Genomic DNA, 27,640 nt, shown 5'->3' on the forward strand with positions numbered 1-27,640 from the left:
AAAACTAAATGCAAGACTACTGAAAAGAATGGAAGCTGCAATAAAGGTAAAGAGTGGACACATAAATACTGAAAAAATGAAATTATATTTAGCTGTTGTTCATTTTCTATTTTGAAATGGTGCAAAAACTAGAATAAAAGGTTTAAGAAAGGTTTTCTTACAACAGTGATGAAACGTTACCACCACTTCACATTTAGTGCATCACTAAACTGAATCACTAGGCCTGAAATAATGAATGAATGAACATGAATGAATGAATGATCAAATAATTAAGTGTAAGCTGCAGGGGGTTTACAAAAGCAGGTGGCGCCACAATATGGTAGCTACTTGGAATTAAGTTGAAATGAGTGACGTTTGTCATGTGATAGTGAATGATGGCTCTAGCTGTCCAAATTCCTGGAGAGGAATCATATATTAAGTGATGGATTTTGGGTGAAATGCTCTTTTAAATGCTCTTCTACATGTCACCTTGTCACATCCGGCCAGCATCCTTCAGCTGGGTCAGTTTCAGTCATCTGTGTCCTGTTGTTTTACATGGTCAACTCAAAATGTAAAATCTATTTATTTAAAAATGCATATGAATATACAGTATATAGCAGATGTAGATTGTAATGTGAATGTAGTTGTATGTATTAATAACATTACTGAAAGTGTAAATATTGATTTGTTGTTGAATGTTGTCTTTTTTATCTGTTTACAGTTGTAATTGACAGTTTTTCATGTTTGATGACTCTATTACTGTCTCCATATTACATTTCAGTGGGAATTATTTTAGAAGTTGATTTGCCTACAACCAACACAACACATTTACTTCTACTTTAACCAAAAAGTTTATTTCTGAATATTCACTTGCATAGTCTATGGGAAAAGCCTTCTTTGTTAATAACTGTTTTGACACTGAACAGTTTTTAATTCTTTCCACACATGTGAGTGTGTTGATGAGCCTTGCAGCTAAATGGGAGAATCAGCTGGATCAGATTAGAGCTGCAATAAAACTCTGCAGGAGAATCAGCAGGAGCTGAACAATCAGTTAGTACAGACACTAAACAGTGCTGGCATTTAGCCTTTTGTTCTGTATTAATTCTCATATTATCTCTAGACGTTTCGTGTTTGTTTTACAAAATCAGTGTTGCTTCCAACCTTATGGCCAGTGGTCTATGTTACCCCAAGATTTGCATCATTAGACCAGGAATTCTATTGCCATTCAGTCATTATTGTATTAGAAACACCACTTCCAGAAACGGAGATTTCTATTGGACCTTCTAATCTCAGCATTAGGCCTAATCAGAGTTGAGCAGTGGCCATCACTTTTTCCTCTAAGAACTTGTCTTATGAGAACACACTGATGAGGATGCTATTAATTTTGTTGCACTGAGATCTAATGCTGCATTTACCACCACCATTTTATCCCCAAACTTTTTGAATACAAGCTAATGTTTCTAATAGTGTATTCTCATTGAAATTGTGATGTACATAAATAGGTTACACCTGGACTTCAACTACGAGCATACAGCACCCATGTTTTACAAAAAAATCAACATCCGCTTTATTCCACTGCTGTGATTAACTGCAAAACGTGTACCATCGTCATGTAAAGACAGTTTTAGAGGAAACAGTGTTGGCCATACAGATTAAAAAATAAAGGTAGCAAAAAGGGTTCCTTGGATCACTTCTGGTTAAACCCCCAACGAAAAGGTTCTTTAGTGGTTCTTTAATGGCGTATGGCATTGTTTTGCCACCATTATCTTTAAAAAGATACATGTGTGAGTGTATATTAGTGCTAAATGTTGTGTTTGTTCTGATGGCGTTCTCCTCGGCCTGTCTCTGCCCACAGGGCTCCATCATTAGCAGTCCTCGCCTGCGCCGGAGAGCGCCCTCCTCAGCTCGGGATTGCCCTTCCCGCCCCAGCCCGAACCCCCCATCCTCCTCCTCCTCCCTGCTGGGATCGCTCTTTGGCAGCAAACGGGGAAAGCCTTCAGCGCAAGGCTACCCTCCTCATCCTCATCCTCTGCCTCCGCACCACCCCACTCTTATCTCCCACAAGCCCCACCCCACCAACCTGCACCACACAGCTCAGGCCCAAATGGAGGTCACCCATGCTTACCATGGACAGCGCTGTCCACTTCCGCAAAACCCTCCACCGTATCACCACCATCACCACTACCACCCGCCCCAGCCTGGGCCTGGGCCCCGCCTCTACCGACAGCACTCAGGCCATGCCCCCATCCCGCACACCCACACACACCATCCTCAGTTCGCGCACCACCACCACCACCATCACCGGCACCATAGAGAGCAGCAGCAGCCGGCCAGCTCCAAACCCAAGCACTGTGGCATCAGCACGGTGGTGTGACCCCGGCTACACTCTGAGCCATAGAACTTCACAAACACACACCAGACTTACGGTCACTGTGGGCTGCCGGGTAGCACCAGGCTTGGTTGGCTTGAAAAGCAGGTTGGACTCAAAATTTGGAGAGGCGTTCTGCTTGGAAAATGCAGGTTAAACTCTAGCCCCGGAGAGGCTTTTCAGGAGCTTTTCTGAGGTTTAACGTAGCTATGGTCAGGTTTCGGTAGGGGTGAAAAGGTTGAAGGATTGTGAACTAAACTATATGTCCAAAACTATCCAGATACCCCCTCTACTTAGTAGATATTCAAAGGCTTTAAAGTACATACATTGCTGATACAGGTGGAATGCAAACAACCATGACACCTCTACAGAAAAGCATTACTAGAATGTCTCTGTTGCTCTCTGGAGGCCCTGCATTGGACTGTGGAGCAGTCGATTTGTGTGTTTTTTGGGGTTATGAAGCTCTATTGAACACCTTTCAGACGAGTTGAATATGTTTGAGATAAGCTGGCATCATGGAGCTCCATTAAACGCCTTTGAGATGAGTTAAGACTGATGAAGCTCTGTTGGAATATGTTTGAGGTAAGCTGACATTCATGAAGCTCCTTTAAACACCTTTGAGATGAGTTAGAGTAATGAAGCTCCATTAAAATATTTGTAATCAGATAGAGCAGTTTGTGATCCTAATCCAATCTGCTAACATCACACCAAAACAACACTCACTAATGCTCTTATAGCTGAATGAAATCAAATTCCAGCATCAATAGATGCTGATAGATCCAACATCTATTGGATAGCATTTTCAGAAGAGCAGAGGCTGGTGTTTAAGGACAAACCTTGTACTAATGTCCTTGATTTCGGGGGGGAAAATGCTGGACAAGCAGGTGTCTAGATACTTTTGGACATATAGTGTTTGAGCAGTGGTTCTCCTCCACTTTCCCCTACCCAGAGGGTCAAAGGCGATGAGAAATGGACTTGTTCAGACAAGGCTCCGTGTTTTCCTCACAATAGTTCATTGTAAACAGTCTCTAAAGACTTGTTGTTGTTGTTGTTGTCGTCATTTCAACACTCTGCCTACATGTATCTCCAAGATGCTATTTTTATTTCAAAAGAAGTGTGCGTGTTGCTCATTGTAGGACGCTTCATATTTTTTATGAGCCTGAACATGCTCTCCTCCTCCTGGATGGCTAGCAGACCCCGCTGAACGACCGAGCTGCCAGTCACGAGAGCATAGTCATCCTAATACTGTATTTATTGTGGATAACAGCTTTATTTGTTGTCCTAGCAATCATATATAAATGTGCCAATAACCATTGCATATCTACTCAGTCAAATGCTCTGCTCTGTGTATACTGTATCGTGTGTAATAGTATTTAGTAGTGTAATTGCATCCATTGTAAGATGTTCTATAATACTGTAAAAAATAGACATATTCAGAGTTTTTTTTTAATATTATGGTCAAAAATAAGTCAAATGAAATGGTCACAAGTGCAGTCAATGTCAGTGGTACCATATATGTTACTGCGCAAAAGTCAGAAACCACCATTTGTTTATTTGATTATAATTTTGCCTTTATTACAGCTTGCTTTCAGTTTTTCAAAGAAATCTGTGAGTATATGTTTCCACACCTCCAAAGTTCAGTCTTAGAAGTTGGTTGCATTTTCTGCTTCTCACAAACCAAAATATTCCCAAACTCATTCAAAGATGGAAGCTTCAAGCGCTGTGTATCTGATAGGAACAGTTTTGGAGGTCTAGCAGATTTTGCCGGTGATTGTTAGGAATGACATTTTTTTAAGTTTTTAATCATTTTCCTATTTGATCATTCACTTCAGTTTTGGAAGCTCCTGTTCTTTTTCACTTACTTTTCCTCTGACTTTCTCCTGCCTTGGCAATTATCTTGCATCCAATCTCCTCAGAAGTATCTCCTGAAACATGAATAACTTGTACTTAGCAGGTGTTTTGACAAGAAATTAAATAAATAAAGTGTGGTCTCTGACTTTTGCACAGTACTATTTTGGAACTTTTGACGCCTTTGCAATATTCTCTGAAGCAATTTTGGAAAACAGAAAGCACGCCCTAAGCAGAGGCCTAGCATAGATTGTCAAAGCTGGACTGTATATTATTAAGGCTGCTTCAACTAAGCAGTGGGGTTGTAGATACAGAGTTACTGACCCTCATGTTTACATATGTAAATGGCTCAGTAATTGAAAGTAATTGAAATTGAAAGCTAACAGACTATGAATGGTGTAAAGTACAGCAAACCATGAGCTAAAGGGGCAAACACAGCACTTTTTATAGAGCTCAATGTGTGGCAACAATTCACTGAGCACTTGGACGATCCTTTTACATTACATCTTATACAAATATATATAATTGTTTTCCGAGAATGGGGAAACTACTAGTGTTTTACTAAAAAGAAGTAAGCTTTCTTTTACATTTTTCAAAGAAAATGATGAAATCTAAGTTTGTTTTGGTTTTTGGTTTTTTGTTTTTTGGTTTTTTAGGATAAGGTAAAGTAAAAGTAGGGTAGATAGTCAATGTTTGTCCTGCACATATCCTACAGAGTTATGCACAAACCATATGAGGGCCAGTGACTGAAGTATTTTTCTTTTCTTTGTATGTGCAATATATTTGTAATGATTTTGTGAAGAATCCCGTCCTGTTATGCTGTGTGATGACGTTTTTTTTTATAATTACAAACACATTACATTATCGTAGTGGCTCTCATAATTGACCATTTGCAAAAAAAAGTCCCTCGTCCTTTAGTTACTGTTGCTGTGTCCATCAAATTTTCACCTCAGGCCACCTGGTAGCAACCTTAGCACTTGTGCTAACAGGCTAAAACTTTTGCAGCACAAAGGAAAAAGTCGAAGCACATAAAGGAGTATATATATATATATATATATATGATGCGTCATTATTCAAAAATAAAATTGCTTTACAAGATGTTTAGTGCAGCCATACATATTTGAGCAGTTAAAGTGGCAGGTTTTATGCCTGGTGAGAAGGTTTGGGCCATGGGAGCTGTTCCTTCAGATGAGCTAATGCTGAAGCTAATGCTGGAGCTAGCTGGTGCTGAGAAATCCTTTTAGCAAAATTTTATGAAACAATGGAAATGATTGTTCACATACTTGTGCATTAATATTACAAAGATATGTTCAATCACAAATGTGAGCACAACACAGTTGTGTTTATTCTAGCAAGCTAACTGTAAACAGCTAAGATATGAAATGCTAACATTCAGTGGTTCTCAGATTGGTTCACAATTTTGTTCCAATGCAACTAAAAATGCAGAGACAGAGTAAAAATTTGTACTTTCTGAGGCCGGTTTGAGAAGCACTGTACTAGATAACTGATCTTAACATTCTTCTGTAACTTTAGAAATCACATTAAAGTCAGTTAGCAGGTACAGTAACCCAGGTAAAGTTTAGCTAACCTGAGAGCTGCCTTGTTACTAGTTCTGACATTGAGCTATGAGTTTGGTCTTCCACATACAGTCATAGAAGTTGGAACATCACTGATCAAATGACATATTTTGTTGATTAAAATAAGTTCAGATCCTCTAGAGAGATCAACTTTAGTGCAGAATTTCAATTTATTTGCTAATAAAATAGAAAATTAAAATGTAATATATAAAATGTGCCATATGTTTTGCACAGGACACATTTCATGTTTATTTCCCCCCCCAAATATGTTCATTTAGCAAATAAACAGTAATTGTATATTAAAATGTGCAGGCGTATGTTCGCTACATAGGATGTGTTTAACTGGTTTTCACGTAGAAAATCAACAAAATATGTATTTTGACCAGGGGCGACCAACTTTTGCGTATGATTAATCCGAAACTTTTCCAGCATTAGTCTGTGTCTGAATCTCAAGCTCCCTAAATAACATTTTTGCATGTCTCTTATTCTGATCATTCTGAGTAATTTACTACCACCAATGTTCTCACTGCACGTTTGCTCTGAGAACTTTTGTCTGAGTTTTATTTCATGTAATGAAGAAAGTAGCACTCAGAGCTGTGATTGGATAATTCATTATTTTGCAAACGGTCAATACAGTGAACCACTCACTTGGGATTTTTTGGAAATAGGCTGTTGTGTCCTCTTCTGTATGATACCATTTAAAAAATTTTTTTTTGGCCAAAATAAATCAGTGTTACTTTGGCGATGAAGTGCATTCGTTTAGACTGCATTCACACATTCTAGATAATAGCAGCATCTGTTATTCCTTCAAGAGATTCAGGTGAAATGTTCAGACAAATTATGCAAATATCTTTCCTTCCAGAAATGAATGATGAAAAGCGATGGCGAATGTATTTAAGGAAGATGAAATGTATGTTTAGTGTTTTTTTGTTTTTCTTTTTTATTTTTGCTTTATTGCACCATAAGGATGGTTTGCAGAGTTGGCTCTTTGCTGATTGGTCACTGTATCTGAATGGCAATTTAACATAGTTCTCTGCAGGTATGTTTAATCATGGCTTGGGTTTTATCGTCTCACTTAATTTAAAGGAATATACATGCATTTTCAAACCCAACCCTCGTCTCCTACACTCTTAAAAAAGATGGTTCTTAAAGAGTTCTTTAGTAAAGAAAATGGTTCTATATAGAACCATGAACACGTATGTAACCTGCATGATTAAAGGGTTCTTTGCATATGAAACGTTCTTCAGATTGATGGAGAATATGCTGTAGATGGTTCATTGTAGAACCTTTTTAAAATGGGTTCTACAAAGCACCAAAAAGGGTTCCTCCATTGTAACAAGCTTAATGTCGCAACAATAGAAGACACTTGGTATATTTACCAAATTTTCCCATAGGTTCCCAACAACACAAAACTTGAAGCATATCGCCAATGACTTTGATTGTAAATGCGTTTCAGGTGAGTGGGTTTTCTGTTCTATGTATAGGTAAAGATATTGAAATTGCCCTCTATGGTAAGCAACCATGTCTTACAGATGTAGCAGATAGAAATTAGGTTGAAATACTCTGGAATATACACTCTTAAAAAGATGGCTCTTCAAGGTTTTTTAGTAAAGGCATTGGTTCTATTTAGAATCATGAGTTCTATATAGAAACATTTCATGCTCAAATGTTTTTTTGCATGGTGATAAGGTTCTCTAGATTGATGGAGAATGTGTTGTATATGGTTCTACATAGAATCTTCTTAAAAAAATAGTTCTACAGCATCGAAAAGTGTCATTCTATTGTTATGCTGTCAAGTTTGTAGCAATAAAAGAACACTATTTAGCACTAGGGCTGTACGGTAGCACAAGTGCAAGAAGCACTCAGGGCAAGAAGGGTTTGATTCCCTGGCCGGGCGACCAGGGCCCTTTCTGTGTGGAGTTTGCACGTTCTCCCTGTGTTGTGTAGGTTTCCTCCGGGTGCTCCAGGTTCCTGGCATGGTCCAAAGATGCTAAACTGGCCCTAAATGTGTGTGTGAGAATATATATGTCTGTTTGTCTAGCATGTGATGAACTGGCTGCCTGTCCAGGATGTTTCCTGCTTTCCAACGAGTGACTATGATATGCTCACATAATGATAAGAGGCTCAAATAATATGTGCATGTATTTGGTGCTATATAGAACCATAAACAATGCATTCTCCATCAATCTAAGAAAACTATTTCACCCTCCAAAGAACCATTTAATCATAGTTCTATATACAACCATTGTCTTTACTGAAGAACTTTTGAAGAACCATCGTTTTTTAGAACATCCATGAATCAGCTTATGTTTGTTGTGCAGTGTCCTTCCTATTGTTTTAGGCAACATATATGTGATGTGTGGTCTTTTAGACATCTTGTCTTTGTAACCATTTTTTAAAATTCTGTTACGAAACATTTATGAAAGCAATGTTCAGAAGAGCATCGGCCCTTATCACTGACTGTTCTTCAGTCACAGAGTCCGAGAACGTATCCCAACAAAGCACTGCATGGACCCAATGCATCTTGTTCACTGTGAGCTGATGGACATTCAGCCTGGGGGAAAAAGGTTTCTTTTTGTTTCTTTTTTTTTTTGTACCCTCAACATAGAATTGCTGTTCCGTACCACATTGTGTTTTACTGAAGTGCAGCATGCAGATCATTTTACATATCCACTGTAGAACAACGAAAGAGAGAAAATGCAGGAAAGAATGAGTCCCACTATTGCACAAGTCCATCAGTTGAGGACGTTTAGCTGTGTAAATATGAGCTGAAGACATCAGAATTGTCTGAACAGCAGGTGTAACCAGATATGTAACAGTTGCAAATCTGTCAGTGGACCAAGTGGGAGAAATAGACCTGTACATAGTGTTCATAGTACAGTTCCTCGTAACGTAATGTCCTCATTTAATGGAGGGTGTGTTCCCGTCTCGTCCAAAGTGGACGAAAGCTATACGGTTTTGGTTCATCTCCGCTTTGATCCGTACTGAGCTGTGATGCTGTGCATTTTAGAAACAGACTGTTGGAAATGTAAAAAAAAAAAAAGGAAAAAAAAGTTCACTGCCTCTCACATCGACCCACCAGACCGCTGCTGTCCTCAGAGCATGTTTCAGGAAAGGGAAAGATTTTGGAAAAAAAATAAAGGAATGAATGCTTTCATTTTGATATGCAGTCTGTTTGTAAGTGCTTAAGATCTGATCAATGTAAAACTTCAACTGTGACAATGTTGAGAAATAAAACATGATAGAAAGAAGAGTTTGTTTCTTCTGTGCCTGAACTCTCCATTGTGTGGATTAGCCAGAACTGTGGCTCTGTTTTGGCAAGACAGCAGATTATTTACTGGCGACAAACAGGTCCAATATATTGGGCTCAAAAATGGTCACATTGTAAAAAGGATTTGATGCTTCAACTTTAAAAAGTTTTTCAATTTTGAGTTAATTAATAATAATATTAATAATGGGATCAAACTGTTCATGATGTGGTTATGAGGGACAGGGATGCAGACTCACTTCCTGCTCGAAAACGCAGGGGCGTGGCTGAAAAGCTCTGCCTACTGACTAAAACTTTGTGATATCAAAACATGGAACAGGATATTTTGAACAAAGCTTTTTTTTCCCTTCAGAAAAATAAAATCATGATAAGTCTTTCAACTTCACATTAAATTACATTTCAATTTTAAGATTTTTTAAAAACAAAACATTGATATTATTTTCACAGGTGTATGTTTAGGGGTTTGGTTTGGGTCTTAGGTTGAGGTTAAGGTTAGGGTTAGGATTAGTACTCAATTTAGTAGATATTTACTTGAATGTAACCTGGAAAAAAATAGGTATCAATTAAAATGAAGTATCTACAGAGCATTGGATATTTGTATTATTCAAACTGCAGTCCCACAGTAAAAATGTAAGTATTTAGAGTTTAGATATTTACAAGAATCCTGTTATGATCTATTTATACCCAATGAATTAATTGAGAAAGAAATAAGCAAAGTATATGCAAGATCACCATCTGTAGGATATTTTAGGAGCTGTCTGTCTGTCCCAAAGCCTAACCCTGGTCCAAATCTTAACCCTAACCCCACCACTGTTTAGAATCAACTAAGATTCAACAGATAATCTGTTAACAATTTGGACATCTGTAGATAATCTATAGGAGCCTATAGTGCACTACCCAAATAAAGTGAGACCCAAACTTTTAAATGTGCGCACTATTAGATTTTCAGAACACACCGACTATATTCTCAGAACTAACCACACACTTTTTCCCTTTACTGTCTCACTAAATCTCTGTTAGAGTTCCAGTGGTTTCAGTCATCACCCTCAGTTATCAGATGACTGAATATCATAGGCCAGCTTCAAATGCAGATTAAGTTTAAGCTTAGGCTCAAAAGAATTTCCAGTGGTGAATCACCACTGGCACTGCTATCTAGTCCAAGACTAGGCTTAATCCATTTGGGAAACTGGCACCAGTGATTTATAGCAACGCCTACCATGAGGCCTCTCCTTGAGGGAGGAGAGAGAATTCAAATACCAGCTTTTTTAGACATTCAGGACTGACTGCAGATAGAATTGACAGAGGAGTCGGTGCCATGTACACACTGTTTTTCATAGGTTCTGTAGTAAAGAAAATGGTTCTGAATAGAACCATGACCCAGAACCCTTTGCATGAGTAAAGGGTTTTATGCATCATAATAGATTTCTTCAAACTGATGGTGAATGTGTTATAGATGGCTCTATATAGAGCTTTTTTAAAGGGTTCCATATAGCAACCGTAAGGGTTCTTTTACTGTTACATTGTCAAGCTTATAACAAAAGAAGAACCCTTTTGGCTGCTTCATAGAATCACCTTCAAAAAGGCTCTATATAGACCTGTCTATAGCACATTCATGCACTTTTCATCAATCCGAAGAAATGAGTGTTCATGGTTCTATATAGAACCATTTTTTTTTTACTGAAGAACCCCTCAAGCACCATCTTCTGAAAGATGAATATTTACATTCAAAACTAACTGCTGATAGACTATTACTGCATTTAAGGGGAATTCTACAGAGCCCAGTTGGTGACATCCGGTATAAAAAAATAATAAGTTTTAATAATAAGTTTTTTATTTTTAAATAAAAATAATGCCACAACTAAGTAAGCTGTGGAAACACAACCTTCTAAAAACTGCCCTAAAAATGTCTCATGCCTCAGGCAGTGTATTTGTAACCATTGGATGCAGTAACTTTCAGTGAAGAACCATTAAAAGCATTAAAAGCTTCAGGCATCTGGTTCCCATTACCACCACTGCAAACACTGTGACTTTGGGAGTTTGTCTAGAAATTTAGAAAAATTGGTGAAATTCCTCTTTAACTGTGCTGACTTTACAAAATGCAAACTTGGACAAACTATGACCACTAGAGGCCCAACCAAAAACTACAGCTCCACTCATCATTTAAATTCCTGTCTCAGTCAAGTGCTTTATATAAACATCATAGCTTCATCGCTCATTATTATTCACTGTGAAGAGGCTGTAGTTGATGAAAAATGAAGCCGCACACTGTGAAATATAAAAAAACTAAAGCACACAGGGGCCTTTCCACACAGCCGTTAGAGCGCTGGAGTGAGAGATAGTCTTATCACGGGGCCACAGAGAGAGATCCCTGCTGTCACATGACCAGAGTGAGCCGTGTTTTGGTCCTCCAAACCCTGTCCAAGGCAGAAAAGTAGAAAGGTCTGCTATAAAACACAGAAACTGCTGCGGCCAGAGGGCTGAATTATTTACAGAGAACCACTGAAAGAGAGATTTATAGATTTAATTCTTCTCCCACAGCGCTAAGAGCTAGAAATGCTTCTATCACTGCAGAGTCCACACTGAAAGGTGAGTTGTGTGCAATTTACAATAGTAAAATTCTTAGTTTCCTGTTTTTTTAAAAGTCAAGATATCTGTCTACCGAAATATCTGAAATGAACCTTTTCAGATATTGAAATTTTAACTAATATGAACAAAAATCTGTCTTCTGTTCTAATTTACTTGAAGTTTGAAGATTTTAAGGCAGCTTTATTAACATAATTTTAGATTAAAAACAAACAGTGGGAGAGGGGACAGAGGGGACAGAGGGGGCAAAAGCCCATGGCTCAAGGAGGTCTATGGTGACCAGCCCCCCAAAAGTCTTTAATGACATAGACAGTGACAAAATTGTACAGCAATGACTCCCAGAAAGATCCAGTTTCTTAATAAAACAACACCAGTTAGCTTATAGAAACACTACAGAGACAGAACTGATGTCTATTTATCTCACTCTTAATGCAGCTCATCCATAGTAACCATTTTCAAGTGGATCCTTCACAACCTGTTATATTACTTATTATTGCTTAACAAGCCAAAAATGTTTTATTATTTTATCACCCCTTTTCGTACCGTTTTCACAAGTCACTAGGAACACTGAGCTTTGCAGGATCATAAAGCAGGCTTAGCAACACCTTAGCAACCACGTAAGATACCATACCAACAGCCTAGCAAGACCTTAACAATGTCTTTGCATACAATAACAACAGCCTAGCAACAACTTAGCAACTTCCAGGGATACCATTGCTACGGCCTAGCAACACCTTAGCAAACATGTGGGATACCACTGCAACAGCCGAGCAATGCTTTAGCAAACACCTGGGATACCATAGCAACACCTTAACAACTTCCTAGGATGTCATTGCAACAGCCTAGCAATACCTTAGCAACCATTGGGATACCTGAGCAACAACCTAGCCACACCTTAACAACTTCCTAGGATACCATTCTATAATTTTAAATATGTAGTCCAGTGTAAACATTAAAGTTAATGTTAAGTGCTGCTGAGTGGAGTTTCGTGTCTTGAAAGTATCAAATTGTTTGAGACATAGTCTTATGCAAAAGTTTGGGCACCCCTAGTCAAATGACACGTTTAGTTAATTTTCTTAGTGAAAATAAGTTAACACAATTCTGCACATTTTAATGTGCAATTATTTTTACTTTGGTGAATTTAACATAATTTGGTGAATTTAACATAAAACAAACTGTGGCCTGTGAAAAAGTTACATCACAATTTGTATCATTTTTTTGTTTGTTTGTTTGTTTGTTGACCGCTGGGATAGGTTCCAACTCCCCCACGACCCTGAGGGAGAAGCGGCTTAGAAAATGTGAGTGTGTGTGTGTGTGTTTGTTTTATTTCAGCAAATAAATTGAAATTGTGCACTTAACATTGTAGAAAAATAATTAGGTGTTTTCCCCGTAGATGATGCGTTAACTTTTTTACTTAAAATTAAAAAAAAAAAGAAAGAACAAGAAAAAAAAAATTTTCATAATCCAATTTCTTACAACAAAGCAATAAAATAAAAAGCCTGGGGACGAGACAGGGTGTGTGGAGTCAATACAACTTAGAAAATATCATTTCAATGGATTAAGGTAAAATATGATATATGACATGGTTATATTTGAAAATATATGATATGGTAATATATGATAAATCAAGATAAATGCACTGAGATGTACCCTTTAGGGTACCACCCCAGTGACAATTTCATATCTTTTTTGAGAGTGCACACATATGAAAAAAATCTGTAAAATATGTCAAAATGAAGATGCAAAGTTTTGTTAATACTACTAATAAAATATTAATATATTTTATGATAGTATACGTTTCATAATATGTAACCATGTTCCTACAGGTACAGGATGATCTTGGGTCCAGGGTTTGCTGTGCTGCTCTTTCTGAGCTCGTCATTTGTACAAATCTCCACTTTGCCCTCTGCAGGACTAAAGGTTAACTGCATCTCTCACAGTCTCAGGAAAATCCCCACATTTCCAGCAGACACCGCTGAACTGCATCTACAGCACAACCAGCTGAGCACCGTGCCTGCGGGGCACTTTGACGCTCTCAAGAACCTTCGGATGGTAAACCTGTCAGAGAACCCTTTCCACTGCGGCTGTAACATCCGCTATCTGCGAGCGTGGCTCCTCAGGAACAAAGCTGTGACCCCAGTGACCCCAAAATGTGCCAGTCCACCATCACTGGCTCACAAAGCCATAGTTGAACTCAGTGAGAAAGATTTCTCATCCTGTGTGCAGAACCCATGCTCTGAAGCACGTTACAACTGCACAGTGGCCTTCATGGTCTTCGTCCTCATCGGTCTGCTCTTCTGGTGCTTCCGTTTGGCCAAAGACCTGACCTTCATCCTGGGCATTGGAGAGAGGCACGTAGGCCTCGAGGCTGAATCCTTGCGCTCGCTTAAACCCAAGCACAGGATGAGGATGAGTTTCGCTGCAGGTTCTTCCAGCTCAAGAGGCGATGAGCTGGAGAGGCCTCTTCTCAACATGGAGATCCTACCGCAGATTATTGATGCCTTGCATAGGCAACACAACATCAAGATCAAAGAAACATGAAGAGGCTGAGACTGTGCTGCATTTCTGCTTTTACACCTGTGAAAAAGTCACATACAGGTCTTTAAAGGGAACATATCCCAGTTTAGAGGAGATTTTAGAATTAATTGCAGGTATAATGTCTTCTCCTAAACTGCCGTCATACAAACGTCAAAACTCATCAGAATAAAAATCATTTTTAGAATACTTATTAAATTCATGTCTACTCATCTAATAGTTTTTTTTCCTAAAGGTCAGCAGCTTCAGTGATGGCTTAGTCCCACACACCTGGCACATCATTTGTCATGTAGAATTTGACTAGAATATTCAAATAAGTCTATTTCATTTGAATGGTGAAAAGTGGTGCATGTTTACTGAGGTAATGCAGTTCTCAGGTCCATTCTTAAAACTGTTCCTAGAACATATGCATTCATGTAATTTTACATGGTCATCCCCAATCCTATTTTGAAGGATGTTACATATCAACATTCTTAATATTTTGCTCATTGTTGGATGTATGCCAGATTTTGAACTGAAAATAACCTGGGAAAATTATATTAACAGTGCAGTGTTTTCTCAATTAAACAATAAAACAATGACATTTCAATCATCTTTTCTGTAGAAAGCTTTCATCACAGTGTCATCACAACGCCAAACATTCATTGTGATATCTACAGTTGTTTTTTTAATTGCCCTTGTGAATAAAAGAGTTGGATGTACTATGTAAACACTGCTGAAGGTCCAGAACACGCTGTTCACTCTCCAGCACATACACTCCATATATGAAAATTAAGTGGCAAAAACTGCACATTTTGAAATGATATCCTGGTTGTAATGTCAGAGACACAGTGCAAGGCAGCCAATCAGAGCAGAGGTCATTTACATATCAGTCTTAAAGGCCCCAGCTTACTTAATTCCAAGGTATAAAAGTGGTTTTACCCTGTAGAAATGATTATAGATTTTAAAAAAAAACCTCAAATGTTTCAAATGCAGGAAAAATACAGAACAAACGAAAAATGTCATAGTTTGGGCTTTAAATGTATTAGCATGGAAATTATTTTCAAAATCAAAATTGACCTTTTTAACTTTGATACTTCAAGTTAACCTTGATACTTCAAGTTCTCGCAGTATTCCATCATCACAGAATTTTGCCCCACCTCTAAAACATATTTCTGGTGACATCACCATGTACCAGCAGGCAGGGCAGAATAATAATAACCAATAATATGTCTCACCCTCCCACCACCCCCCACCTGTAATGGACAGAAAACACTAAGCTAGCTCAAAGATCCTCCCTGATATTGTGATTCACTTGGAAATTCACTACATGGACAAACATTTTGGGAAACCCACACATGACCCCTATAAGAGCTTTCATGACAACCCATTCTAAATTCACAGGTATTAAGAGTTAGTTGGTCCTCCACTGTAGTGCACTGTAGTTGGAGCATAAATATCTCAATTTGTATTTTATGTTTTATAAAATAAATATGCATAAAGAATTTTATACCCCAACTGCTCTAGTTACAGTGCTAGGATGCTAGCTAATCGTTCACCAATACAAGCACCCTAGGTAGCACAAACTACTATTTTACAATGCAAGAACCCAAGAACCCTACTTAGAGCTCAGCTCAGCACTAGCTCAGCATTCTACAGCCCAAGCTCTCTAGGTACAGCACAAATGAGCACCAGCTCGCTTAGGTGTTCTTAAAACACAAGCAACCTTGTTAGACCACAAGTGAGCACGACAACACAAACTAAGCTTTCTAGTTAAAGTACTGATACACATATTGGGATACAGTCTAGCTGTTCTTTATACAATGCAATGAAGACTTTTTAAAAATATTTTTATATATATTTATATCTTTATATCATCTTGATTATGTCCTCCAAAACATTGACTAAAAACATTTTATCTTCATATTTAACTCCTGGAATTATCCTCTCACTGTTAACAATGTGTTATTAAAACCAGGCCCAAAAATCTTCCTTCCTCCATTAACCTGCTATTACAGAAACTATTCCACACTCATGCATTTTACTAAAGCTGAAGGCAGTACTGCTTCACTCTCTTGCTACTCTGCAAATAAACCTACATTTCTATAATGTGCTACTTAAGTCACAAGATGAAATGTACTCTTTTATTATATACTATAGTTATTAGTGGCTTATTTTTTAAAGTATAGGACACTAGAGTTTGCACTTGGAAATTTCTAAACCCTTCCCTGACTTACCAACAAATGAGTTGAGTGACAAGTCAAGAACACTATGCACACCATTTCCCATTTGGGAAAGCACATTAAGAAATCATTAACCTCAGCCTTAATCTTTCGAGAAATGTAGGGCTTTCGTTTCTGAAGAGTAGCTGCATCATTATATACATCCTATTCTAACAGATACCAGAGCAGTCACCCAAAATATATCCCAGTAAATCACAATCATTTCTGCATACTGGAACTATATTATACATTCACCAGCCATTTTATTAGGTACACCTGTTCAATTGCTTGTCAACACAAATAGTTAATCAGCCAATCACATGGCCACAAGTCAAAGCATTTAGGCATGTAGAGGTGGTCAAGACAACTTGAAATGCAGACCGAGCATCAGAATGGGCAAGAAAGGTGATTTAAGTGAATGTGAACATGGTATGGCTGTTGGTGCCAGACAGGCTGGTCTGAGTATTTCAGAAACTGCTGATCTACTGGGATTTTCACACATAATCATCTCTAGGGTTTACAGAGAACGGTCTAAAAAAGAGAAAATATCCAGTGAGCGGCAGTTGTGTGGACGAAAATGCCTTGTTGATGTGAGAGGTCAGAGGAGAATGGGCAGACTGGTTCGAGATGATAGAAAGGCAACAGTAACTCAAATAACCACTTGTTACAACCAAGGAAGGCAGAATACCATCTCTGAACGCACATGTGGAACCTTGAGGAAGATGGGCTACAGCAGCAGAAGACCACACCTGGTGCCACTCCTGTCAACTAAGAACAGGACACTGAGACTAGTTCGCACGGGCTCACCGACATTGGACAATAGAAGATTGGAAAAATCTTGCCTGGTCTGACGAGTCTTGATTTCAGCTGCAATATTCAGATGGTAGGGTCAGAATTTGGAGTAAACAACATGAAAGCATGGATCCATCCTGCATTGTATCAACAGTTCAGGCTGGTGTTGGTGGTGTAATGGTGTGGGGGATGTTTTCTTGGCACACTTTGGGCCCCTTAGTACCAATTGAGCATCGTTTAAATGCAGCAGCCTACCTGAGTATTGTTGCTGACCATGTCCATCCCTTTATGACCACAGTGTACCCATCTTCTGATGGTTACTTCCAGCAGGATAATGCACCGTGTTACAAAGCTCATTTCATCTCAAACTGGTTTCCTGAACATGACAATGAGTTCACTGTGCTCCAACGGCCTCCACAGTCACCAGATCTCAATCCAATATGGGATGTGGTGGAACGGGAGATTCGCATTGAAGATGTGCAGCTGACAAATCTGCAGCAACTGCGTGATGTTATGTCAATATGGACCAAAATCTCTGAGGAATGTTTCCAACACCTTGTTGAAAGTACGCCACAAAGAATTAAGGCAGTTTTGAAGGCGAAGGGGGTCCAACCTTTTACTAGCAAGGTGTACCTAATAATGGCCGTGAGTGTACATGGCATGTACAGTACTGTGAAAAGACCACCCTTCATGTATTTAATGTCCAGTCAAAATGGCCATATGCAAAAAGCATATTTATGCATTAGCATATTTCTAGTGCATCCACCTTTTACCTTTATTATAGCTTACATTAGACTTGCCTTCAGTTTTTCAAAGAAATCTGCAGATGTTGTCAGTCAACTGTTCTATGAACACCAGTATATTTTTGTTATTTTTGGCTCAACAGCTACACATCCTTTCTGACCCATAATGCTGAGCTCTCACACTGGAAGGATGGACAGAAACACCCGTAGGTTTTTCTTAGATCTGAAGCACCTTCATTTTCTCCTGTCACTTCAAGAAGAACTCCACAGATATTTCCAAATTTCTGTATATTTAAACTGTTGATGTTAATAAACTCATTTAGAGCTGTTGGATGTGAAATGTTTCATTCTAGAGCTGGGGTGCCCAATCTTATCCACAAAGAGTCAGTCTGGCTGCAAGTTTTCATTCCAAACGAGCAGGAGTGCACCCAATTCCTTGAATGAAAACCTGCAGCCACATCGTCCCTTCACAGGCAAGACCGGACACCTGTCCTAGAAACTTACCAAAGCAGAATAGATCACATTGGCGGTGATAGGATTTTTTTTTTTTACGTAAAATAATTATGAGTATGTGAATAAAGTCTTGGTCAAAAATGGTCAAAATCAACTTATCAATTTACTTCAATATATTCATAGCGGAGGAGTCACACAGGGCAGTGCGAGTTAAAATTTTACCCTCATTACATATAAAAAAACTCATAGGTTCACTACTAGTTTTGGGGTAGTAAACAAACTTTGTGTTGTAGATATCACGACCCCTAGTTCCCATCACCACCACTGTAAGAAATCTGAGCCTGCAAGTTTCTCTACATTGAACCATTTCACACCAAACCACACCATATGACTTCACTTCTATCCAGGCCATTGAATTACAGAATTTTTGAAAAATTGGTGACAGTTCATCTGAAGGAGTTTTGGTGGTCGATCAGGTCTTCAAACATGTGGTTCTTAGGAGTTCCATTTTTCTCTTTTGAACTTGTTTTGGAAAGTCAGTTTTTATTTTATTTTGACTTTGTCCTTCCTTACACAAGCAGATTGTTCTACATAATCCCAGAAATATCTCCTGAAAAATTAACACTGGCATTTAACAGCCATTTTGACTGGACATTAAAGGGTGGTCTTTGGCTTTTGTACAGTACTGTATATAATTGACACAGAGTGCATTATGGTATTATTACGGTGAATTTTTCCTTTTTCAGCCATAGTTAGCCACCTGCTGATTTTAGGCTAGAAAAAAATTTCACTAACACAATCACTTTCTCAATCCTCCTCCAGCTTTATTGATAGTTTAAAATTACATTTTCTATGTTATAGGACTCAAGTTGCATCTTCTTTCCGACTTAAAAACTGAGTACAAGCAAATGATATTCTTACAGTAGTCCAAGTGATATTGTACAAAAATAATATTTGATTTCTGTGAAAACATTCTCCTTTTGCAAATCACTGATAAATCCACAAGTTTACTGTTCTTGATAATTTAGGATAGAAATGACTAAAATTACTTTTGGAATATTTAGGCATTAATGAGCAACGTTTGCTGAACTTGCAAACGGATAACTTTGTACAAAAAGTCGAAAGAAAAAAAAAAAGGACAAAAGAACCTCACAAGAACTTAGGATCTCAATTTCTGAATTTTGTATTATCAGCATTATTGATACATTTCTTCACAAGTTGACGCCCACCTTGTTTGTGGGGCCCAGATTAAGATGGATTCCTATGCTGTGAATGGTCATCACGGTCATACTCTCTTAAGCCAACTCATTTTTCCCCAACTGAACCTAACCAAAAAAAAAAAAAAAAAAAAAAATCTGTACACAGAAACTGAGGCTTCCCCAACTTCTGCCTCTCATCAGGCTCGCTTCGAGCTCAGAGGTCCTACATAGCACACTGTGCCCCAGTCATTGATCTTCTCACCAGCGGCATGAAAAGGGGTCTTTTAACAAAGCATTATACATAACACCTCTACCAAACTAAACAGACATTTTGTGTTGAATGCAGAAAGATTTTTCCACCCCTTCATTATTTTTTGTTTTTTAAGTTTAAACATGTCAAGAAGCTCAGTGGCCTGGGACAAGCCTCTGTCTGCCAACCTTTGGCCAATGAAGAGGATTCCGTGAAAATAATACAACCAACCATCAATCTGAAAAAGGAGGGGGTGACAGAGGAAGCCGGTTATGCCGAAGCTTCAATCGTGCATTCTCTGGCCAGGTGACCGGTCTTGCCACAGTTGTAGCAGTTCACCTCACTGGCCTTGCTGCACTGCACTGCCACATGGCCTATCTCACCACACCTGCAAACAAACAAACAAAAAAAAGTTGTGGTAAAAAATTAGAGATGCACCCTATAATCATCTTTTTAAAATTTTTAACAAGCACTATTCAAAAATGCCAAAGCACACAATTGTGGGGGGAGAAAAAAAAAAAAAAAAAAAGGCCCACAATTGATCAAACATCTGATCCAAGATCAGCTCGGGTACTACTACCCAAGGAACCACATATCCATACTATATATGGAAAGGACAAACTGATCCCATATCTGCTTACTTCTTCTGAAGTTTTAAAGACCTAAAGATGACAAAATACAATTCTCAGTGTGTCCAATTCCACAATTTCATATATGTAATACTCATCTACACGTGTTTATTTAGATACCCAGTTAGGTAAATAAATACTAAGATAAGTTGCCATGTGAATATCCATGCCCAACCCTAGCAGGAACCTGCCAGGTTATCATAAAATTAAATACACTGATGAATTACTAAAGTTTGATTTTGGATTCACACTCAGCAACAAAAACCTACCGATAGCATTTCACTTTGTCACAGAGTTTCTGGATGTGTCCAAATCCTCCGCAGGAGTAGCACTTCTGCTCATTGGCATGGTCGCAGTCTCGAGCCACATGGCCGGCCTTGCCGCAGTTGTAGCAGCACTGCTCCCGCTCCTTCTTGGGCTCCTTACAGTCCCTAGAGATGTGACCACTCCTGTGGCAGTTGTAGCATGCTGTACAATACAATAAGTGTGAAAATCCCACCTGGTTGGCTTTCCAAGCACACCTTTGCTACACTATAATGCCTTCAGTTCACACCAAAACATTACAAGTGTAAAAGACTTTGAAAAAGAGTGTCTCACCGTCCTCAGTCTGTTCACAATCCCTGGCAATATGCCCTTGCTCTCCACATCGGTAGCAGAAGAGATCTGAGGAAAGACAGAAAAATTAATATCTAGCAGGTAAACTATATATACCGTTTAGCAGTTCAAACAACCATCTTACCCTTTCCTCGTCCTCTGCCCCTCCCGCGGCCACGGCCAGCGTTGGGACAGTTCTTGACCCAGTGGCCGGATCGGCCACATCCAAAACATTCACTGCTGCTCATATCCATTATCTAAAGAGGGACAAAAAATGCATACAATTTATTAAGTAAACCATAAGATACCAACAGATACACAGTTAGTGTTCATGGAAAAGTTACTGGTTTAAAACTATTTCCACTCTGAGATCACAACCTGTTAAGCTTGGCTTTTAACTTAGCTGTCCATAGACATGCAAATTGAATAAATGTATAAATGAAAATCTTATTGAGCCATGTGGAGAAAGTCCCATTCAAAGCCTATGCAGAATAAAAAGTTAGCTAGCTAGCTTGCTAAAAGCTAGCTTGCTAAAGACACATGCCATGTGAACCAGCCCACATGGAATGAGGCAGGAATCAGCCAGCTGACTTTCCATGAAGGTGCTATAACCCAAATTAAGCCACTATAAGAAAGGCTGGAGATTAGGGGTAGACGATTTGGCAAAACAATATCACAACACTTCATGTCAAGTTCATGATACCCGATATGTAGCAAGACCTTTCGTTTTTCTTAGATTTCATAAGTTGAATCCGACAAAATAGTACCTGTAGTCTCACAAATTACAATTATAATAAATACATATAAAACAATTCATTTTAGCTGCACTGCACTAAATCCAATTCATCAGAATATTTATATTGACTTCCGAATGAAACACGGTTATTAGTTGTCCTTTAAGCACTGACGGCACTCTCAGAAGTACAGAAGCGTGGATTAATCACGATAACGAAAAACTACACTAACTTGTTGCCCAACCCTTCGCGGAGTTAACGTTACTAGACTGTCGGGTCAAAGTTACTAAAACTAGCAAACTTGGAGGTCCTGCGATGCCGAAATTCGAAAGCTGATCACAGAAAAAGCGAGTAAGTAACAGGACAGCGCTGCTGTGAACGGCACCAGCCAACGTGCGCTGCGCTCAGAATGTGCAGCTCAGCGTTTCTTCACAGGGCCGCAGCAACGAGGCTGAAGTTGGCTTCCTATTCGCCATCTGCTTATTCGAAATTGCCTGTTCCACCTTAAATGGTGCAGCAGTTACAGTTTGGAGGCGCCAGAATTTAATAGAACTACAGCACCATTTAAGGGGGAACGGAGAAATTCGAACAAGAAGCTCACTTCAGCTTCGTGCCGCAGCAGTGCACCACGTTACAGGTCCAACGATGTCCACTGGACAGTCTTCTATGGTTTACATTTTCCACAAGGACTAAAACTTGCATTTAATCCGTTTCGCATTAATTTAATTTCAAACGAAAAATAAACACGAGAAGTCATTTTTTCCCGCGCAGCCACGCTGCAGCTAGGCCACGAGACCTGGCTAACCAGCTAGCCTAGCTGAGAGAACTCACTCTCCGATGTATTTACTTGCCATTTTAAAACATTATTATTGTCAATCTTTAAAGATTGGGCGTCTTGTGTTTAATTTAAAACCGACTAAGTAGTAAATTAACAAAGAAAAAGACCTTAGAAGCGTCTCGGACTCACCTACTCGCTTCGCTACAAGCTAGTTAGCTACGTGACTCACTGGCGTATGACTCCGCCCACCTCTCCTCTGCGCCACATGCAGTTTGCGCATGCCCGTTTAAACTGACGGACCCAGAAACCAATCACAGATCGGCTGAAGCAAAAACCCGTACCAATGACGAATGCGCGATGCTGGCCACCACCTCCATACATTGTCCAATGAGAGGCGGCGTGAAAACCACAGTCCCGCCTATGTTTGCAAGTTTCCAGTTCCCTACTCCCTATGCCCTACTCTTTCTGCCCTACTCCCTGTGCCCTACTCTCTCTGGCCTACTCTCTCTGCCCTGCTCCCTATGCCCTACTCTCTCTGCCCTGCTCCCTATGCCCTACTCTCTCTGCCCTGCTCCTTATGCCCTACTCTCTCTGCCCTGCTTCGTATGCCCTACTTTCTCTGCTCTACTCTTTCTGTCCTACTCCTGATGCCCTACTCTTTCTGCCCTACTCCCTGTGCCCTACCCTCTCTGGCCTACTGTCTCTGCCCTGCTCCTTATACCCTACTCTCTCTGGCCTACTCTCTCTTCCCTGCTCCTTATGCCCTACTCTTTCTGCCCTGCTCCCTATGCCCTATTCTCTCTGCCCTACTCTTTCTGTCCTCCTCCCGGTGCCCTACTCTCTCTGCCCTGCTCCTTATGCCCTACTCTCTCTGCCCTACTCTCTATGCCCTGCTCTCTCTGCCCTTCTCCCTATGCCCTACTCTCTCTGAACTACTGTCTCTGCTCTGCTCCCTATGCTCTACTCTTTCTGCCCTGCTCCCTATGCCCTATTCTCTCTGCCCTACTCTTTCTGTCCTCCGCCCGGTGCCCTACTCTCTCTGCCCTGCTCCTTATGCCCTACTCTCTCTGCCCTACTCTCTCTGCCCTGCTCCTTATACCCTACTCTCTCTGGCCTACTCTCTCTTCCCTGCTCCTTATGCCCTACTCTTTCTGCCCTGCTCCCTATGCCCTATTCTCTCTGCCCTACTCTTTCTGTCCTCCTCCCGGTGCCCTACTCTTTCTGCCCTGCTCCTTATGCCCTACTCTCTCTGCCCTACTCTCTATGCCCTGCTCTCTCTGCCCTTCTCCCTATGCCCTACTCTCTCTGGCCTACTCTCTCTTCCCTGCTCCTTATGCCCTACTCTTTCTGCCCTGCTCCCTATGCCCTATTCTCTCTGCCCTACTCTTTCTGTCCTCCGCCCGGTGCCCTACTCTCTCTGCCCTGCTCCTTATGCCCTACTCTCTCTGCCCTACTCTCTATGCCCTACTCTCTCTGCCCTATTCTCTATGCCCTACTCTCTCTGCCCTGCTCCCTATGCCCTGCTCTCTCTGCTCTGCTCCCTATGTAAGTCAAGTCAAGAGGCTTTAATTATCGTTCCCTCTATGTATAAGTACACAGTGGAGTGAAATTAGGCTACTCCAGGAACAAGGTGCAACAAGGAACAAAAAGTACAAAGTGCGAATGTGCAGACATAGTGTGCAAACAGAAAATGTAGCTAGAAACAATATAATAAATATGATAAATTAAACAGACATTAGACACAGTTAACAGACAGAAGACTGCAGCACCGACACAACACACATCACACATTTCTGGACATGACACATTTCTGGACATGGCTTACTCTCTCTGCCCTGCTCCCTATGCCTTGCTCTCTCTACCCTGCTCCCTATGCCCTGCTCCCTATGCCCTACTCTCTCTGCCCTGTTCCCTATGCCCTCCTCTCTCTACCCTGTTCCCTATGCCCTACTTTCTCTGCCCTGTTCCCTATGCCCTACTTTCTCTGCCCTGCTCCCTATGCCCTCCTCTCTCTGCCCTGTTCCCTATGCCCTACTTTCGCTGCCTTGTTCCCTATGCCCTACTCTCTCTACCCTGCTCCTTATGCCCTACTCTTTCTGCCCTGCTCCCTATGCCTTACTCCCTACAGCCTTGGCTTTTGCTGCACTGCAACGCCGCATGGCCAATCTCACCTTATCAGCAAAAAAAGAGTTATTATTGTGTTATTAAGGGCTGGAATCAGGGATGTACACTTTAACCATTTCTTTATATTTTAAAAAAGAATATTAAAATATACCTGAGTATATCACTGTGAATAAACAAAGACAACATCAGCCACAATGAAGTATCTTATCTAAGATCGGTCCAGCTAATACTATTCATGGAACTACATATTCTGTACTATACATGGAGAAGACACAAACTGATCTCAAATCTGCCTACTTGCTAGATGAAGTTTGGTAAATAAGGGTCATTATATTGAACACTAATTTATTGCATGCCACAATGATAAGAGGCAGTGTGTACTTGTGGGCTTATGGCATATACAGTTTAACTTAGATTATGTATAACTACACATTAGGATAAGAACAACTCTGCAGTTCTGCACCATGTGCTTTAAAAATGACTAAATATATGCTTATTTTTTATTTCTTCTCTTTATTTTTATTTCTGTCCAATTCCACTATTGCATCTTCTGAATATTCCAACCTACACATGCATTTCTCTACACCCTATATCTCAGGATGGACAGTTTGATGATCATATTATACATTTTGTGGATTTTCTAAGTGAAACACATCCAGGCAATTGAGTAAATATGACATTTTCTCTAAATTTGTACTCAAGATTGAAGGCCTCACCAATATATCCCACACAAAGCAGGAATGTTCATGAAATGTGGCATTTAAGTTACTTTGGCAGGTTTTGCCAACAGTCTGAGCAGCTGATGTTGGTATTTACAAGTGTTTAATGCAGAGCAGTGTAAGCTTTCCAGTGGCATGTATGAAGCATTACTCCTTGTAATTCAAAAGATGAATTACATGTTTGCAGGACAAAACGTGTCTGGTCTTGTTTACCACAGCATGTGATAGCAGCGATTTTTAAAACTCTGCTCATTTCATTTGTCCCATAGAGAAATCTGTCGAAACCCAGAGTTCCTCATATGTGCATGACGCCAACCAGAGAGCGATAAAATGAAAACACATAAACAAAAAAGCTAAAAAATAAAAAAGTTGCTTCCCAGCATCTTGTTTCCATCAGATTGACTTAAACAAACTTTTAGTGATAAAAGAAACATTATGCAATGATGTCATTCCCTGAAAAAAAATGTTGTTGCATATGTTTTGGTTTGTTGTAATAAAAAGGTTTGTTTGATGTGCTTCCATCTCAGATTACACGTAGGTAACAACTTATGTACTATTGCTGACTTCCCCATTACCAACTGATTAGGAAATTGTGTTATTTATATTTATTTATTTTTTATGTTATTATTTTTTTTTCCTATCACCTCCTCCTCAGTCCAGCTAAGCCCCTCCACCATCTGTTTTTGAATGAGTTTGTTTTGTGTTTGAAGCTTGTGAGGGGAATCTGTCACTAAATTTATGTCTAAATGTCACATTTGCCCCCCAAAATGTTACAAATGTAGGTTTTTCGCCAACACTTCAACAAACATAAACAATTTTTTTGGTAAACAAATTTTAATAATTTAAAAAAAATCAAAATACTACAGGCAATGTCTGGTTGCATAGCCTACATAGGCCATTTTTAAAGTGTTTAAAATGCTTTAGAGAAAAGAAATCTTTGAGATGTAAACATGTAAACAAAGCTAATGACACAGGCCTTCTTGGGATAATAATAAGGCAGTTAAAGGGCAACGAAAAATAAAAAGCAATGATAAATAAACAATCGATAACCGTTATTAAGGAAGGTATTTCTTTTTTAAAAATATTAAATTGCATTCAGCTTAATGTGTCTATCTGGTACTCTCTCCTCTCTTTTTCTTTCTTCTTTCTCTCTCTCTCTCTCTCTCTCTCTCTCTCTCTCTCTCTCTCTCCTCGTTTGAATATGCAAATACGATTACGTCATCGGACCTCCGCTTTTTTCGCTGAAGTTAGCTCGCTATGGCGGAGCTGAAAGTTTCAAACTTTCCTTAAGGTAGGTTTGTTTTAGTTTGTCACTTTGTGCGTTTGGTCCTAATTTCAACTGTTCTTAAACTTTCCATCGCCATATTCTCACAAACGGCAGTGTACAGTGACTCGCTTTTCAGTTAAAAAATACGTGTAAATAATAACGCGCAGGGTTTCGGGAGGTTTGTATGCGTTAGCTTAGCTTAGCTGAGTTTTATGAAGGACGTCGGTTTGGTTTGCGGAAAAAAGGGGGCTTAAAACTGCATATTTATGTGTTTTCCCTATGCCAGTACACGTATTCGAACCTCAGTGTTGTCATGGGGATTAACTTGAGCTGAATCGGGTGTCTTGGAGCAGGACAAAAACAATAAAATGTGCAGAGCTTTGAGAAAGTCTGCAATTAAACTCGGCGTTATAGAGGTGTATTAGTGTTAGCTTAGCCTAGCCTGGCCGGGTCTTAAAGTGTAAACAATGTAGGTTTTCGTGTGTGCAAGTAAGTTAAGTGAGAGCAGTGAGATTTATCCAGATTTTAGGAAATCCGTATTAGTTTTTAGATAAGTTAATGGTAGCTTTTTTTCTCTCCCTGCGTCTGTGGTGGTCAGACTTTGTGCGGACGGTCTGCCAGAACGATGCCAGGGTTGGTTTAGCAAACGTTACGAGTGCAGAGTAAAGTTAGGTGGACTACTTTAAAGGGAAATTCCGCTGATTTTTCAAAATTTCTGCATAGTTCAATGGTAGCTGAGTAAACAAAGTTATTCCAAGTGGTTTGATGTAAAATGCTTAGTTTATAGAGAAACTTGCTGACTACTACTTCCTTACAGTTCTGATGAGAGGAACCAGGAGTTCCGATGTCTACAATGCAAATATAGCCTTTTTATTTACTATAAACCTGTTCGTGTCTTCTGATTGTCTATATGTTTAATTGTGTATACACACACTCATATACATAGATACACACGAGTGTGTATAGAAATGCCAAGATTCCGTTCAATTCTGTTGTCTG

At 39.5% G+C, this 27,640-nt stretch overlaps 4 protein-coding genes across 11 annotated transcripts in view; 3 read left to right on the forward strand and 1 right to left on the reverse strand.

Moving 5' to 3' along the window:
• Window positions 1-9,023, forward strand: part of LOC108427785 (IQ motif and SEC7 domain-containing protein 1-like) — a 192,281-nt gene extending 183,258 nt beyond the window's left edge. For 6 of the 7 annotated variants that reach the window (XM_037541615.1, XM_017698265.2, XM_037541616.1 and 3 more), the window contains one exon: window positions 1,835-9,023. In XM_037541615.1, coding sequence (XP_037397512.1) covers window positions 1,835-2,353 — 519 coding nt within the window. In that variant the 3' untranslated portion in view covers window positions 2,354-9,023. The remainder of the gene's footprint in view (window positions 1-1,834) is intronic. The other variant, XM_037541617.1, reaches the window with a different exon arrangement.
• A 2,431-nt stretch (window positions 9,024-11,454) lies between these two features.
• On the forward strand, window positions 11,455-14,752 carry gp9 (glycoprotein IX (platelet)). Its single transcript, XM_017698192.2, has 3 exons — window positions 11,455-11,626; window positions 12,877-12,921; window positions 13,450-14,752. Coding segments are annotated over exons 2-3 (717 nt in total). The 5' UTR covers window positions 11,455-11,626; window positions 12,877-12,919; the 3' UTR covers window positions 14,165-14,752.
• Window positions 14,753-19,150: 4,398 nt separating this feature from the next.
• cnbpa (CCHC-type zinc finger, nucleic acid binding protein a) lies at window positions 19,151-22,822 on the reverse strand. The gene is made up of 5 exons (XM_017698267.2): window positions 22,721-22,822; window positions 21,165-21,276; window positions 21,023-21,088; window positions 20,695-20,893; window positions 19,151-20,184 (listed from the first exon to the last, which is right to left on the reverse strand). The coding sequence occupies exons 2-5, from the start codon at window positions 21,271-21,273 to the stop codon at window positions 20,067-20,069; spliced, it is 492 nt and encodes a 163-aa protein (XP_017553756.1). The 5' UTR covers window positions 21,274-21,276; window positions 22,721-22,822; the 3' UTR covers window positions 19,151-20,066.
• Window positions 22,823-26,577: 3,755 nt separating this feature from the next.
• Window positions 26,578-27,640, forward strand: part of raf1a (Raf-1 proto-oncogene, serine/threonine kinase a) — a 28,963-nt gene continuing 27,900 nt past the window's right edge. For both annotated transcript variants that reach the window (XM_017698270.2, XM_017698272.2), the window contains exon 1: window positions 26,578-26,665. The gene's annotated coding sequence lies outside the window, so the exon portion shown is untranslated. The remainder of the gene's footprint in view (window positions 26,666-27,640) is intronic.

Source organism: Pygocentrus nattereri, chromosome 9 (genome assembly GCF_015220715.1).
Source record: "Pygocentrus nattereri isolate fPygNat1 chromosome 9, fPygNat1.pri, whole genome shotgun sequence".
Classification (NCBI taxonomy): Eukaryota; Metazoa; Chordata; class Actinopteri; order Characiformes; family Serrasalmidae; genus Pygocentrus; species Pygocentrus nattereri.